Genomic DNA, 15128 nt, shown 5'->3' with positions numbered 1-15128 from the left:
TGAAAATGCTTCAGTGCCCCAGAGAAGAATTATGGGACAGTGAGAGAGTTCCAGTAATCCTAATTTAACTAAAGCAGTGCTTCCTTATCCTTATCCAAGAAAAATGGATTAGATGAAATTAGGGCTGCCACGATTAGTCGACTAGTCACGATTATGTCGACTATTAAAATCGTCGACGACTAATTTAATAGTCGACGCATCGTTTGAAGCTTTGTAAGATCACAAAGGACGCAGGAATGAGTACCGGTAGTAGGATTTAAGAGTGTAATAACGGACTAAAACAGAAGATGGCAGCACTGCATGTACAAGGATGCCAGCTGCCGTTAAACCCCGAAGAAGAAGAAGCTGTGTCCCAGAATTCATAGCGCAGCTGTCAACAATGGCGGCAGCTAGTTAGTTTTAACTTTACTCTTATTATTCTTTCTGGGGCACAAAATAAACGTTTAACATATTTTCAGGCTTGAATGTAGCTGTGTAAACCTCAAATATCTGCTCAGTTTATCAAGACACCACATATTTTCAAAAGCGCTCCGACGTTTTCGGAGACGTCTGTTACCCACTAGCTCGTTAGCTAGGCGGGGGCAAGGCTAACTAGAGCCGTGAGAACACCGGACTCCCGGCAAATCGTTTTCAAACCCACCGCCGTCTTTCGCTAGTCAGGTTAAACATATATATAAGTCACTTAGATAACTTAAAAATGTTATTGTTTGGCTTTCTTTAGTATTTTATTTGTTCCTGAGTAAATCGGTTTGGCTGAGATTAAAGTTATAGTTTTTGCACAGCTAAAACTGTCAAGCAGACAGCTGATTGTCAGAAGTGTGAGACGCTGGAGAATATACTCCGGTGTCCTGTTATATTTTAGAAAGCAAGGAGTTTATTAAACTTCACCGAAACAATCTGCAAATTTCATTAAAAATTAATAAACTACCATCTTGTCTTTATTTTTAGTTAGCACAAACACTTCAAGCTGTAAGCTAATGATAGTTATGTAAGACCAGATGCTGCTGGTGCAATAAGCTGTACGTCCAATGGATGATGATCTGATTAGTCGACTAATCGCAAAAATAATCGGTGACTAGTCGACTATCAAAATAATCGTTTGTGGCAGCCCTAGATGAAATTGCATTTCCTGGCACAATACAATGCTGTTTTTCTATATCTTGAAATAAAGATTTAAGGAAAACAGAAATATTCCAGAGGTCATCTGATCAAAACTTTTACCAGGTGCAATCTGCAGTACAACTTAAACAATAACCAAGTAAGGTAATTCCCAGGAAATCGTTTTGCAGCCACGGCCAACAAGTCTGGGAATGTTTCCATGATTGAGCGCTATCGAGTGAATGAACTGTGAATTAACAAGTCTGTAACATGTACTGATTGTTTCATGGTGCACTGGCTTTAATAGTCCATTATGCGTTTAATTTAACACAGACACACGCGGGTTTTTGTTTGTGTCTGTGTGTTTTCATATACTCATTATTTATTCATTCACATACACATATATTCATTTTCCCCTTAAAAACAGTGGTTTAGATGAGAAGCATTGGGGGAGGTTTTTTTCTCTCCAGAAAGCCATTACAGTCTGCAACAGCCACTGGAACTGAGCTAGTAACTTCTCTCAGTCCTTAAAAAACACATGCTTCAGTTTTCGATTAAATATATCTTAACTTGACAGACTGATTGATTGATTTATCAATCTTTTGATTGATTTATACGGAATGTTTACTTGCCCTCTGCTTATATTTTACACTAAAAATAAAAAAAAAAAGACTAAAGTTTTTGGTAGGCCAACCGGAAGGCTGGCGACAAAGGTGGGGACCCTCAGGCGACAGGCTGGGACTTCGCAGGGCACATAGTAGGCTCCGGTGACCCCTCAGACCACAGGTTCAGGCGGCACGGGTCCCTCTGGCTAAGTCACTGAGGCATGCGGAATCTGCAGGAAGCTGGAATGGGTCAGCTGAGCACCCAGCAGACGCAGGAAGTTGTGTTCAAGGACTACTGGGGTTCCAGAGTTGGCTGAGGCCACAAATTCATTCTCTGGATAGGCTTTGGGCAGAGCCTCAATCTCTGGGGGAATCCAGTTTTCGCAGCAGGGGAAACAGTCTCAGAAGGATCTGACCAGGAGGCACAAGCATCATTACTAGTCTCAAAATATACAGTTACAGGAGTAACAAGCTTAGGAACACAATATTCAGTCTCTGGGGCTGTTGGCTGATACACACGACACACTGACTCAACTTTCTCAGGCTGACCAACACATGACAGAGTGGTGTAATTGACTCGCTTAGGAATATGATTAACTATTTTACATGGTACTTGCTAGGAAAAAGCAGTTTTAGGCAGAGCTGGCTTGGCAGCAGAAACAGTTTCAGAAACAGGGGTTCTGTACAGACACAAATTTGCAAAAAATGTGTAAGTGTATCTTAAGTGTATCTTGTACTACAGAAAATTAAGATAATAAAGCAAAACATATTACAGAATTTATGTAGCTTGCCACTGCAGCTAAGAAATTACAGAGTTAAGTTTGTGAAAGCTATTAAAATGCATAAAGGGACCAAAAAAGTTAAGACCCATGTCCGGTGCAATCCACTCTAGAGACCCCTATTCTCCTTCTGACAGCTAGAAAGGAAAGCATCTTCACCCTAACACGCTATGTTGTACTGGGCAGCTTGTTATAAATGTAGATAAATGTTTAATTTATGCTACAGTGTTGTATCTGTTTGCCCACAGACAAACATGCTCCTGTGAAATCCTCCAAAATCCAAACTGCACATTGCCCAACATGCATAATGCTGTGTATTGGCCAAATACTGATTGGTTGACTAGTGGACCTGTCAGGAAAAGAAGTGACAGCAGTTTAGTACAAACGAGAGACGTGCAAAGAAAAAAAAGAAAAGAAATCAAAGATCAAAAATTACATTATGAAAAGTAGGCAGTGGCTGCTATGGACACATCTAATTGCTTTTAACACTTGGTTTAACCTCAGCTCCTTATATGTTTTAACTTTGCTCTTCTCTGTATTTGTCTGACAGATCAAAAACAGCACAAGGAAACCCACAAACCGGTTGTACCACATTTATTGATACTTCCACATCAGAAAACAGACTCTCTCTCTCTGTGTAGATGGGCGGTCTGAAGCTGCCCACAGACTGCCAACGGACTGTGACTTAAGACCACAGAATGAATAAACAAGTCAATTATAATATAAAATGCATGTTGCTTTAAAAGTTGATTATTTATTTATTGCAATATTTGCAATATTTATTGCAATATTGCAATTGCAATTGCAATATTTATTGCAATATTTTTTATATTATTATATAATATTATTGCAATATATTGCAATATTTATTGCAATATTTATTGCAAGATCAGTTTTGTTAATGTATTTTTTGATGTATTCAAATAAGTACTTATTTCATATATGTATATTTTTACCTTCACTTGGTTGCCCTGAAATCATAATTCTACAGAATCATGATGTGACTACAGCCTGGCTTTTTTCATTAACTACTTAGGTCAGGGTCATAGATTATAAATGAGAGGCAAACCTAAATCATGGAAATAATACAGTTTTTTGGCTACGCCTCCTCCAACGCATGGATTAGAAACGTATTAGTTAGCAGGACAGTACTGTGAACGTTAAAACTACAAACCCCAGAGGTCTCCATATTCAAATCCTTTTCCGCTGATTGGATAACGTAGGATCCAATCGCTTGGTCGAGACGTGTCTCGCATTCATAGCATCCTTCCGTCATGGCGTCTATTTGGGCTAAATCCATTGTTAACCTGCAGGTCTTGGCTGTTTTTTTCTGCCTAATGGTATGTCTGCCACCGGGGGGAGGACAGAAGAAGAAAGAGGTAATGTTTCAACCGTAAAAATGTGTTTTTCATGTAAAATGGCCACGCTACTCACTGAAAGGGATGTGCAGGTTTAACCTACCGGTGTTTTTTAAGCTAGTCTGGGTTAGTCAGAATTCCCAGGAAGTAACTCAGAGAGAGGCTCTTGACATGCCGTTTCTTAGTTGCAATAAATTCCATTGGTGCCAATATGTGTTTTAAAGAAAAGTCTTATAAAAAGGTGTGCTTGTCACGTTTTCTGCGTCACTACGCCCTCCTGTGTTTCTGACGATGACAAAAGGACACGCATGAATAAGCAGAGCAAGCTAATGCGGGCTGTCAACAGCTGCTGCATGCAAAGTGTGTTTTGTTTGGAAAGAGTTTCTATTGGTGCTTTTTGGCACTGCTCACTCAAACACTGGTGCAGTGTGGCGAGTAATGACTTTATTTTGAAATCTGTCAGAATAGGAAGTGTTACGGTTTACTTATTAGTAGTTTAATAATGCTGGTGAGGATGCCAGAATACCCACAACTGATAGCAGCGTGCTGAGGTTTCTGTGATGCGCCGGTTGCCGGATTAGTAAAAGAGGGTGGTGTGGTTTTATTGAAGTTATAGTGGAACAGTTTAATCCAAAAGGATAGTGAGGGGAAAGTCATTGTAATGTATTTACAATATGAATAAGGTCTGTTCACCAGCTTTGTATTTGATTCATTAAAGTAAGTAATACATGTTCTGAGTTACAATATAAGCCTCCTAATTATATCAACAACAGGCATATGACACATATTTTAGCAATTTTGGGATGATGTGCAACGTTGGTATTGTTTTATTATTTGTTCTTGATTTAGGGGCGATCGTGGCTCAAGAGTTGGGAGTTTGCCTTGTTGCCGGAAGGTTGCCGGTTCGAGCCCCGGCTCGGCCAGTCTCTGTTGTTGTGTCCTTGGGCAAGACACTTCACCTACCGCCTACTGGTGTTGGCCAGAAGGGCCGATGGCGCAATATGGCATCCTCGCTTCTGTCAGTCTGTGGCTACAGTCTACAGTCTGTGGCTACAACTGTAGCTTGCCTCCACCAGTGTGTGAGTGTGTGTGTGAATGGGTGGATGACTGGGTGTGTAAAGCGCTTTGGAGTCCTTAGGGGGGACTAGTAAAAGCGCTATACAAAGAAAGGCCATTTACCATTTAGTTCTAGTCATAGTCTTTTGACTAAATATGGACGTAGTGTTTTGTGGGAGAAACGTTTCGTCACTCATCCAAGTGACTTCTTCAGTCTCAGCTGACTGCAGGTTTCCCCAAATCTTATAAATAGTACATTTGCATAATGACTGGAACCAGCCCACTAAAGGAACAATGGGCTGGGAGGTCAGTTCCTTAATCATAATTATGCAATTATCCTTCAGTGGGCTGATATTTTGGGGGTTTTCATGAGAAACAAGGAGCATGACAGCTAGCTGAACCACCCTTTCAACACTGTTTCCTGCATGCAGATCAAATTGTGAGTGTCTAACCTTATTGCACAAGAGATTTCTTTTGATTGAAGCACTTCATCTTGCCTTTCTTCTAGGGATGTTCCTAGTGACTAATTTCTAAATCAACTAAATGTGAAAAAAGAATTAGGCTAACTGACCAGTCAAAAACTAAGAAACCCTGAGCTACCAAGTTAAATCTGAGAACTGTTTAATGAACATGTTTAATGACAAAGTCTTATGTTTCCAACCTCCTTAATGGCATATGTGTCAAGACTTAAAATTTTAACAACAGGCTTTAGTAGTTTTTGTTTGAACATGTAGTTTTTATTGCTTTTGATAACATCAAATGTAGATATCATCTGTGATGCAAATATCTAAAGAAATAAAAGTGTAGAACCTCATGCTTGTTTGGTCATAAAATCTTGAGCACCTTTTGTAAATGGCTCTTGACTGCACTGTCAACCAAAATGGTTATCATATTGGGTGGTGATGCAGGAAGTGGAGTCCGCATCTAGTCAGATTTAGAAGTAGTTTTAGGTAAACTCGTCAGCATTCAGCACTGGAGCTAAGAGTATCGGACTGTGTAGAAAAGAGCTACAAAGCACAGCATGTATCAGGCTCTTTTTTTCCATTATATGTTTTCCTATTTTATTTATTGATAGAACATCATATTTTTAAATATATGTAGCCAGACATTTTGTGCTACCAATCTACAATCTACACAAACACAGTAAAAGCCTGATGCTCCCAGCATCAACTAGGGAGTTGAAACAGGAACACTTTATTTTTAAAACCTTAACATTCTGTAAATTTAGACCAAGCCATGTTTAAAATTACATTAATTCTGCTTTTGAACTGTTTGCAGTACATTCATCTTTAAACTAGCACTCCTAAAGTTTTTACCCAACAATTAGAATCAGTGATAGTGCCACTGGCACTGAAAATGCAAAAGTGCAAGGTTTTTTGTTTTCAATTTTGACCTATTTTATAATAAAAAAAAGATGCAAACTTTTTTGTATTGTACTTTTTAAAACATGAATACAAAGGGCATATTAGATGCTTGCCTGTGACTCTAGATGCTTGCCTGACAACACAGAATACAGAATTAAGCATTAAATAAGCAGGTTCAAATTTAATAAGCATAGCCACAAAAGTATAAAAATGATATATTAGCTCTCTGGGATATCTAGATGTTCTAGACCAGATTGGATTTTATAGTCCTTTGCCATTGTAGGAATTTTATTTGTCTACATAGTCATGATCAGTGGATTTGTATGTGGGTAACTTCAGTTCAATAATAGGTTTTTGTTGGTTTATCTGCAGAGTTGATTGTAACTTGTGTTGTGATTCTATCCTGTAATGGTTTCCATTATTAAAATCACAAGATCACTTTCTTCCCTTTCATTTCCTTTAGCTATATGTGGTGAAGTTATTTACCTAAAGTCTGATGAACCCTGCTGACTATAGTATGTTGAGCATTTATATATTTTTATAGACCACGGGACTTGGATCAAGTCAGAATGCTGTTGTGCCTTTCCTGTTGGACCACTTCATCAACACCTTTTTTCTGAGCTGACTTTGAAAATGAATAGAAAATTAATTGAGTGGACTAATTGTGGAATGAGTATAAGAAAGAATGCATGGACAAATACATGACAGGTGAATGAACATCTGAATGAATGAATTGAATGTGTCAACTAATGAATGAACAAAGAACTGACTGAGTGTAAGAAATGATGAATAAATAACTGATTAGCCACTGATGAAAAAGTACTTGAATGAGTGAGCAAATGAATGAATAATTGAAAATGGCAAGTTTTCCTTGCTGTAAACCCTTTCTGTCACTACTTCTAATGGCTTGGGAGGTGTATCTGTAATTAATGTGCCATATTGTATCTAGGAGACTTTCAATAATTATAAAGTAACAACTTCAGGCTTGTGTATCTTTATGAAAATGAAAAAATGAAAATGTGTTACTATATAAATAATCCGTTTTGTGTAGTTTGTGGGAAACTGTGGCTGGTTTAAACCAAATTTGTAATGTCTTGTTAAGTGGCAATGACAATGAATAGATTTAAAAAATAGATTATTATAAAATTCTTATTTGTAACATTATTCATGCAAGGGTAGTAAGTGCATCAGTGCTTATTTGCAACAATGCTTTGCTTCACTTTCACAAAAATGCACAGGGGAGTTGCCTGTTATAGTCACAGTCTGTTAGACACTGACCGGCTCAAGGACACCTCTGCATTACCTAATGAGTGGCAGAAAAAGCAATTCTCAATTACTTACCCGGCTTAAATTTATCCAGCTATTATTAGTTTGCTTCTCTGACATTGAACCGCCTCTCTTTAAAACTTTGGAGTTAAAGTATTTTGTCTGCCAACATTTAACTTTGGACCATCCTTTATAAAGTACCAAATAGAAGAGAGGAGGTAGTCACACTTACACACACGCACACACACAAACAAAACACACAGCACACACACACACACACAGAGTGAGAGACAGCCATACTTTCGATGAGCCACAGGAGAAATATTGAGGGGTTATAATGTGAGAAATGTATTTTCCCAGTTGCCTGCCAGAGGCCATAGCAGGAGAGGTGGAGGAGGCGGAGGAAGATCTTATTTAGCTGGAAATGGACAAAATGGTGAAGCAGCACTTTGTATTCCTCTCACCAATTTCTGCTCTCCCTCACTGCCCTTTCCTCTGGCTCTGGCCAATGTATGATTTAACTCTAAACTGTAGTGAAGGATAACATGATCTGAATGTTAAAGGTAAAGCTGTTAAATATTTAAATTTTCTTTTGTTAAAGAAGTACACATAGGTTTGCATATTTGTTTGTTTTTTGGCTTTAGTCACTTAACTGGAACTAGATCATAGCTTTAGCTAGGGCTGTGCGATATGACCAAAATCTCATATCCCGATATAAGAATTCTATCATCCGATAACGATATAAATCACAAAAATGTAACATTTTCTGTAAATTCTGTGAGTCTCGGGCAGCTCGACTTGCGGGAAGTGTTTCCAGCTGCGCGTCATGTAGCTGTATTCGAGTGTTTTAACAGATGCATGAAACGATACATTTTTAGACATAAGTTGTAACGGCCGCCGTTTTCTTTGTGAGTATTTATTACACGGCGTGCTGCGGGGGAAGGCCTGTTCTAACGTTTGAGTCTAAGGTTTATTTTTTAGCACCTGGCAGCTCTTGTTTACTTTTTCATCCGTAAATAATCTGCTCTTTCACGTGATTCAGTTTATTTTGAAAAGTCTCAACAGGATCTTGAGCTTTATTGTGAAAGGTTTATGTGGAACATAAACAAGCGGACACGCGATGCTGTTACCGTCGTTGTTGCTAACCACAAAGCATAAAAACAGGCGCTTGTCCGTCCGTAGTGTGGTTATATTAAATATAAGAGAAAGAGAGAACTTTAAGAAATTAATATAGCCGTTACATGGAGAAACCTTTGGAATGCAAGCATGCTGATCCACACAGGTATGCACACAGGTGTACACACGGGTATTCACAGACGCGGACTACAGCTTTCTTGGCTGCTGCCTCAAAGCACATTGTGCGCTGTCTATCTTGCGTGCTGCACAATATCGTTTATTATTTAGTATCTACTGATATCTACTGCTAGCTAGTTTATTGTGATGGTGCCAGGTTTTTTTATTATGTTGCTCTTTGTTGTTTGCTTTCTCTTCTGATTTTTTTCTCCATACAGGTGACCCAGGTGTTTTTTTGGGGGTTTTTTTGGTTTTATTTTTTTGTTCCCCCCCCCCCCCCCCCTTCTCACCGTCTCTTCTCCCCGTCTCTTCTCCCCTTTGGTTTTCTTTCTCTCCCTCTCTTTCTTTCATTCTTTCTCCCTGTCCTGTCCCGTTTGTAGCAACTGAAAATAAAAGAAATTCATAATTATAATAAAGGTCAATCAAATGGACCAATATGGCAAGGCCATGATGATCCACTTGGTAAAATAAATCCGCTTGGCATCTTTCTTGGCCTTAAGACAACAATTCTGATGGCTAAAGATCCAAATGGGACACACAAAAAAAAAAGAAGAAATTAATATAGCCACTACAGTGTACATCAGAACGATGAAAAAATATTGCCGTAAACAGTTTATTTTGCGACACCACGAGACAAACGATAGCGTAAAATGAAGCGATAGACGTTTTTATATCGTCATCCGATATATATCGTTATATCGAACAGCACTAGCTTTAGCTCATATTTATTATTTTATTTTATTTTTTGAAAGTTTTGTAATTATGACAGTCATCCACATGAAAAAAACAAACAAAAAAACCCCCTAACAAACAAACAAACATAATATGCACTGACAGTAACATAATGGCACAGTGAAACCCTCAGATCTGCCCGGTCTGGGGGAGCTCCCCTCCACCTCTTTATGTCGTCAGGTTTTTGCTACTGTCCACGCAGCACTTTACAGTCCATCCCTGATGATATTCGGAAGGGTATTTCCAGTCTCTTTTATGAGCTGCCTTCTAAAAAACAGTGACCACGTCCTTAGCAGGCCTTCCTTCTTCCAGTAGTTGCGTGAAAATACTTAGTTAAGCTCTGGTTATATAACCCACCACCCATCATCCCACATTACCAAAAAAATGTTAGCTCGTATTTATTAAAATACATTTTTGAGATTTTGTCCAGTCTGCATACAAGGGATCTCTTATTGATTCTTAAATAATGTAATTGAACATTCTATGGGAGGAAGTTCAGGCAAGTTAGGATGGTTTGCAAACTGGAATCCGGTTGTTCAGTGATGACGCGACGAATCCTACTTCCGGGTCTAAAGTAGTCTGCGTTTAATATGGCTTTTGTGTTGTTAACATGTTTAATGTTATGTATTTTCTTCTATTTGATCTCAAAAAGCTCCTAAAACAGTCAGTGATCACTGTTGATCTCCCTCGGCTTTTATTACCGCTAATCATTTATTTAAGCTCAGTTTTTAAAACCTTAGGATGTAACTACAGCCCAGCCCATGCAGCAGTATATGAATGACTAACCTGGTATTATGGATGGATTATCTCAGTTGTTCTCCTGGCTGAAGTTTGGTCCTTTTACAGCATCCTGCCATGCGATTACATTTGTTCCTGACCACCGAGAACACTCACGTTAACTTTTATCGAGTGGAAAAAAAGTTAGCTTGTTTACTTGGCCAGTGGTGTTTGTAGAGAAGTCTGACTATGCAAGCTATGGATTAGAGCAGCAATTTGCTAGCAACCAAAGCAATCAAGAGGAGGTTTATGGTGCAGTCCTTTGCCAACAGGTCAGGAAATTCACTTTTATCCTAGCAACCAGAGATTGCCAGGAGGTCATTGCCCAGTTTCTTGGCCTGTGTGTCAGAAGGCTTAGGATATTCATGAAAAGTATATTGGAACCTCTATTTGGAAACATGTTTGCATCCTCCGTACAGAATGAAGTAAATCTCCTTTGTCACTATGAGTGGACAAATAACAAAAAGCAGAAAAATAGGTAAAATCTGTAGCTACTATAAAAACTTTGTGACCTACTGTACATTTTGCACAAACTGAACATTGTTCTAGCACATTTATTGTTGGCATGTATACTGCGTGGACAATCGGGCTGGGATTTGATTCCTCAAAACCAATTCTTAAGGTGTGCTGGCAGAGCACATCAAATTTTTATTTATAGTTGATCTAAACAGTCACTCTGGTTTGCAGAGTTAAAAGACAGCTATCATGGGGTGTATGCAATATCCTTTAAAAACAGCACACGCTGTCCGATAATCCCTTCAGTAGAATAGTCCCGGCAAACCATTTGGCTTACTGGAAGGTTGGAAAATGTAAAAGACTGCAAAGATTGTGTGATTTTAGACTGTATTTTCATAAGTTTCTAAGTTATGTTTCCCACAATGTAAAATGTGAAATGAGATTGAAATTCCTAATCAAGACTGATGATAACAAAAAAACAAATTAAAATAAATAAACAAATAACTTAGGCAACAGTGCTGAAGCCTGCCTTGTTTTTAATTCCTACTTTTTGTGACTAAGTTAGAGGAAGAAATGGTCATTGAGAGAGAAAGAATATTTATATCCCTTCAGTAAGCCCTCGTTCATCACACCGGCTCTGCTAGATATTAGAGCTGGTTGTGTTTCTGTCTCAAGGCTGACCGCAGCACAAAGAAAGAACCGGTGTAAGCACTTCCTATACCTAGGTATGTGGAATCAGGGGAGGTAAAGAGAAAAAAGTTCAGGGCGGCAGGCAAGAAGAAATTATATATCAAGAGAATTATATATCTTCAGAGAGATAGAGATTGCAAAGTAGTGGGCTTGCTACCACACCCAGGGACCAGTCTAATAAGTGGATGGGAATAATAAGAGACTGCTACCTCTGCACACAGAGGCCCAATAAACTACTGGGTAGGCCCTTCAGGGCATAACCCAAGCCACTTCCACAGTTTAGACTGGGGCTTATAAAGCTGTGTAAGCAGTACTGACTCTTGGTTTTCTGTCTGACTTGTTCATGGGAAATGCTAGCTTACAAGTTACAAATTTTGCTGAATGATTTTTAAGAACCAGCAGATACTGAGAAAATGTGTGGTTCTTTTTGTTGTATCATGTTATATTTTGATGTTTAATGCACTGTGCTGATTTATGTTCTTGAATTTGCATCCATTACCATCTTAAAATATTAAAATATTAAAATTTACACGAAACACTTAAGAATCTAGTCAATAGGGTTTTATTTTTGAAAAGGCTGCAGTAGCTTTTGACATCATGCATTAGTCTCTGATTAACCCAGTTTAGCTGGAAACATTATTTATTTGGCACATTGCTGGATTAATTAGAGAAAAACAGACTAAAGACTGTCCAAAAAGGGCTTAAGCAATTTCTGTTAAAAATAACACTACATGTCACGGAATTGTGATTGTTAAGAAGTGCAGCTTTGTGTTTGAGTCTAATTTTAGTCTTTTAAGTGAAAAATAAATTAATAAATAAAAGAAGATTAAATTCTGCAAGACACAAACAATTTCATTACTGGGAGGAATGTATGCTGTGAAGATGATGCTTCTGTCACAGTTGCTTTATTTCTGTCAGAACTTCCTCATCTATCTTACTAAAAACTATTTTATAAGACTGGGTGACTCAGTGATTCTCCATTTTATATGGAATTATAAACCCCATAGAATTAGGAAGGACCAATTCTGCAAGAGAATGAGGGAGGGCTGGCATTACTTAATTTCATTTTGTATTTATTACGGGTCCACTGTTTCTTGCTCTGGTTTTCATTGGATAGATGAGAACTTCCTGGATGGTAAGAGATAAGGCGTGCATTGCTATAGCAATCATGTCCCCTACTTGGAGACATAAATCTTGTTATAGATAAAATCTGTGTTCCATACAACCCCATGATCTATAATGCAATCCATAATACAGGGTGGGCCATTTATATGGATACACCGTAATAACATGGGAATGGTTGGTGATATTAAAGTCCTGTTTGTGGCACATTAGTATATGTGAGGGGGCAAACTCCTCAAGATGGGTGGTGACCATGGTGGCAATTTAGAAGTCGGCCATCTTGGATACAACTTTTGTTTTTTCATTAGGAAGAGGGCCATGTGACACATCAAACCTATTGGTAATGTCACAAGAAAAACAATGGTGTGCTTGGTTTCAACTTGACTTTATTCTTTCATGAGTTATTTACAAGTTTCTGACCACTTATAAAATGTGTTCAATGTGCTGCCCATTGTGTTGGAGAAATGCCAGCACAGGCATCCAGTATCCGTAGTTTCAGGTGCTGCACATCTCGTATCTCCACACCATAGACAATTGCCTTCAAATGACCCCAAAGATAAAACTCTAAGGGGGTCAGATCGGGAGACCTTGGGGGCCATTCAACTGGCCCACGACGACCAATCCACTTTCCAGGAAACAGTTCATCTAGGAATGCTCGGACCTGGTACCCATAATGTGGTGGTGCACCATCTTGCTGGAAAAACTCAGGGAACGTGCCAGCTTCAGTGCATAAAGAGGGAAACACATCATCATGTAGCAATTTCAAATATCCAGTGGCCTTGAGGTTTCCATTGATGAAGAATGGACCCACTATCGTTGTACCCCATATACCACACCAAACCATCACTTTTGTTGCTCCAACAGTCTTGGAGGGATCCATCCAATGTGGGTTAGTGTCAGACCAATAGCAGTGGTTTTGTTTGTTAACTTCACCATTCACATAAAAGTTTGCCTCATCACTGAACAAAATCTTCTGCGTGAACTGAGGGTCCTGTTCCAATTTTTGTTTTGCCCATTCTGCAAATTCTGTGCGCCGATCTGGGTCATCCTCGTTGAGATGCTGCAGTAGCTGGAGTTTGTAAGGGTGCCATTTGTGAGTAGCTAATATCCATCAAAGGGACGTTCGACTAATGCCACTCTCCAGTGACATGCGGCGAGTTCTACGCTGTGGGCTCTTGCTGAATGAAGCTAGGACAGCCACTGATGTTTCTTCATTAGTGACAGTTTTCTTGCGTTCACATTTCGGCAAATCCAACACTGAACCAGTTTCAGGAAACTTAGCAAGCAGTTTGCTGACTGTAACATGGGAGATGGGTGGTCTCGTAGGGTGTCATGCATTGAAATCTGCTGCAATGACCCGGTTACTGCGTTCACCAGATATCAACACAATTTCGATCCGCTCCTCACGTGTTAACCTCTTCGACATGTCAATGGCTGTGAAAGAAGAGAAACTTGTAAATAACTCATGAAAGAATAAAGTTACGTTGAAACCAAGCACACCATTGTCACCCTGTACAATTAAAATGTTTGAACTGGAAAAAATATGGAATACTAATAAATATTGGACCACTCTTTTTTTTTCATTAATTAATTTTCTTTTACATTGAATATAAAATGGTCCATTCCTCCACAAAGTGGAGGAATGGACCATCCACTTTACTATTCTGTTCAGATATGCATACTCAGAATGCTCATTTTTAGTTGGTCCTCTCTGTCATTTCTTTCTTGTGAAAATAAATGCATTTTTATGTTTTACAGGTCAAGAGAAATAAATATTGTATCCAATTGCCAGTTTTTCTTCTGTTGCCAATAAAACCCAAACCCAAAAAGGCATAATGGTGCCACATTTTGCACATAGAAATGTTTCATTGTACTTCCAGTTAATTCAAGGGTTATTTTGTTTGGATCTTGCTCATTAGCCATAGTTATCTGAATTATTGATGCACTAGTGTCAGGCCTGCTTTCGGAGTGACTGATGGCCCATGCTGCTACGTCATTTTCCACCCCTGTTATTTCTCCCTTTCTATCTCTGTTTTTCCCCCCCTTGAATTTCCAGCATGTGTATCTAATTTCTGAGTGGGAAAAAGATTTTCCACCCTTCCTCCCATTATCCACCCTCTTTCTGCTCTCTTGTCATGTCTCATGTTTTTTTTTTTTCCAGTAATCACCCTTTTCTGCCCTGCCATGTAACATTTTCATAATTATGTTGTTAGAGATGAAATGGTATGAAAATTTTATTTGATGATTATTGTGACCAAAATGATCACAGTTATCATAATCATTGCACAACTAAAATATGTGGAAAATGTTCAAGAAGTACTGATGCACACAATGATTTATAATTAATTCTTCATACTGCATATAAAATGTGCAAAAGTGCTGCTTTTGTAGGAAACCAAAAGTTTGGGTCGTCTTTTGACACATAAAAACATTTAAAACATTAACTAAAAGACATTCCTTTCCCGTTCTATAGGTTGCATTTAAGCAAATGAGATGACCTAGGCCCACTTTACAATATGGAGTCACAAGATG

At 38.7% G+C, this 15128-nt stretch overlaps 1 protein-coding gene across 1 annotated transcript in view; it reads left to right on the top strand.

Annotated features, from left to right (window-relative positions):
* Positions 1–3756: 3756 nt before the first annotated feature.
* The window catches only part of tusc3 (tumor suppressor candidate 3), an 81779-nt gene continuing 70407 nt past the window's right edge, over positions 3757–15128 (top strand). The window contains exon 1 of the mRNA XM_085356628.1: positions 3757–3861. Coding sequence (XP_085212754.1) covers positions 3757–3861 — 105 coding nt within the window. The remainder of the gene's footprint in view (positions 3862–15128) is intronic.

The sequence above is a fragment of the Diplotaxodon limnothrissa genome, linkage group LG6 (genome assembly GCF_057381915.1).
Source record: "Diplotaxodon limnothrissa isolate DT_005_m linkage group LG6, D_limnothrissa_male_GT1.1, whole genome shotgun sequence".
In the NCBI taxonomy this organism is placed as follows: Eukaryota; Metazoa; Chordata; class Actinopteri; order Cichliformes; family Cichlidae; genus Diplotaxodon; species Diplotaxodon limnothrissa.
This window is presented reverse-complemented; position numbering and strand designations above follow the sequence as displayed.